We start from the raw sequence: 1,777 nt of genomic DNA, 5'->3' as shown, positions 1-1,777 counted from the left end.
AACAAGCAGCTGTTTTTTTCCCCCCAGTATTTAATTTCAGAGGGCCCACCAGAGGACGCCGTCTGCCCCCTCACCAGCCCCTTTAAGCTGCTGTGCTGCTGCTAATCATCACCTGTGTTGACAGGTTAAAGATGGCATCTTTAATGCAGATTCTTACACTGTAGTCTGCAGCCATTTCCATTATCTGAAGCCATATTAATGATTTCCAGTGTTTTTGCTGTGGGACTGAGGAGACGGTACTTCCTGGGAAGCAGCTTTCCTTCCTTTATATACTGTATGGCCTTTGTACATTACTAAGGGCTAACTAAACCCAGTCCGACCTGCAGCAATGAAAGTCAAATAAAGGTGACAAAGAACCACTGGACAGATTAAATGGAAAAGTTTGTAGCTTTAATTGTCACAGAGAACATGGTAAATATTGATTCAGCATCACACTCCACCACAGTGGCCTTCATGTTGATGTAGATGCCAGCCAGGAACTTCCTGTTGTCCTCCTTTCTTACCGCAGCGGCCTGTTGGGTCAAGGCAACTGGTGGGGGGAGAAAATGGACCATTTGTATTACATGCACAATTAATGTTTCTTTAGAAAACAACCAAAACAGCTAAGGTTCAATATCTTTGATTGTACATGCATGCTGTGGTTAGTGTTAAATATAGGCGATAAAACGAAGACTAAAACCCAACAAACCATCTGAAGCAGCAAGCACAGGGCTGGGCAATAGTTTATTAGTGTGATCATATTGTGATGATATGATCACAGATCACTTTACTGAACTGTCGGCCAAATTAACTACTAAACTATTATAAAAACACTACGGATTGAAATTTAATCAAATTAATAATAGCAGTGCTTTTGCTGGCGTGTTTGTTCACAGCATAACTCAGTCTAATGGATGGATTTTGGTGACACTGAGAGGCAGGGTCCGGCCACAGAACAAGCCATTAGATTTTGGTGCTGATCCGGATCATCAACTGGATCCAAGAATTTTTAAAAAAAGGATTCTTAACCATTTTGAGTGTTGGAAAAGCTGTTGACTATGCGAGAGCCCCTTTGTCGAATATCTTTCAATCTAATAATGATTTCAGTGTGATTCCTAATGCAATGATTAGCCTAGGTTTTCATGGTCAAGAAATCATATTATGATGGTCAAACAATCATAGCAATATTGCTTTTAGATGTAATGGCATTATGGGGAAACTGAGCTGCCTTGGTATAGGTGTGTGCACTCAGTGCTGTGCAGTTTTTTTTTTTTATCTTATTGTCCAACCTTAATATCAAACTCAAGTCTCTTTCAGCAGTAATGTAGATTAGCGAAGTACTGCATAAAACATGAAATTGCAGACCTCTGGAACAGAACAGTTTTAAGAAAAAACAGACAATTTAACACCAGTGACAATGACAGTGTGAGGAACATGGAGAGGGTGAAAACAGAAGAGGGCCTCCTCTAGACCACAGAGGAGGCTTCGACCACGTTCTCTAACCTCTATGAATGCAGATATAGCGTTTACTGATCCGGTTCCAAAACTGTTCCCTTCTCAGACACGTAAATCCCATCCAAGAACTTCCTGATATCCTTGTTTTTGACTGTGGTGGCCTGCTGGATGAGAGCAGCTGGAACAGAGAGAAGTCAGGGTGATGAGCAGCACATCACACAGGGATCACAATAACTACAGAGGTGGATGGTACAGATGGAGCAATGCAGTGCATCAGGAGGTACAAGGTTCTGTTGTTTTTGCTCTGTCTAGTGTGCTATTGGAAATGGAACAGCGAGTATGA

General features: G+C 41.6%; 1 protein-coding gene across 2 annotated transcripts in view; it reads right to left on the bottom strand.

Moving 5' to 3' along the window:
• Positions 1 to 364: 364 nt before the first annotated feature.
• The window catches only part of rpl9 (ribosomal protein L9), a 5,961-nt gene continuing 4,548 nt past the window's right edge, over positions 365 to 1,777 (bottom strand). For both annotated transcript variants that reach the window (XM_020602044.1, XM_020602045.1), the window contains exons 7-8: positions 1,483 to 1,612; positions 365 to 529 (exon numbers count right to left, since the gene is read on the bottom strand). In XM_020602044.1, coding sequence (XP_020457700.1) covers positions 1,506 to 1,612 — 107 coding nt within the window. In that variant the 3' untranslated portion in view covers positions 365 to 529; positions 1,483 to 1,505. The remainder of the gene's footprint in view (positions 530 to 1,482; positions 1,613 to 1,777) is intronic.

This window comes from Monopterus albus, unplaced genomic scaffold, assembly GCF_001952655.1.
Source record: "Monopterus albus unplaced genomic scaffold, M_albus_1.0 scaffold54.1, whole genome shotgun sequence".
Taxonomy (NCBI): Eukaryota; Metazoa; Chordata; class Actinopteri; order Synbranchiformes; family Synbranchidae; genus Monopterus; species Monopterus albus.
Note: the sequence above shows the minus strand (reverse complement) of the source record. Positions and strands in the feature narration are given on the sequence as shown.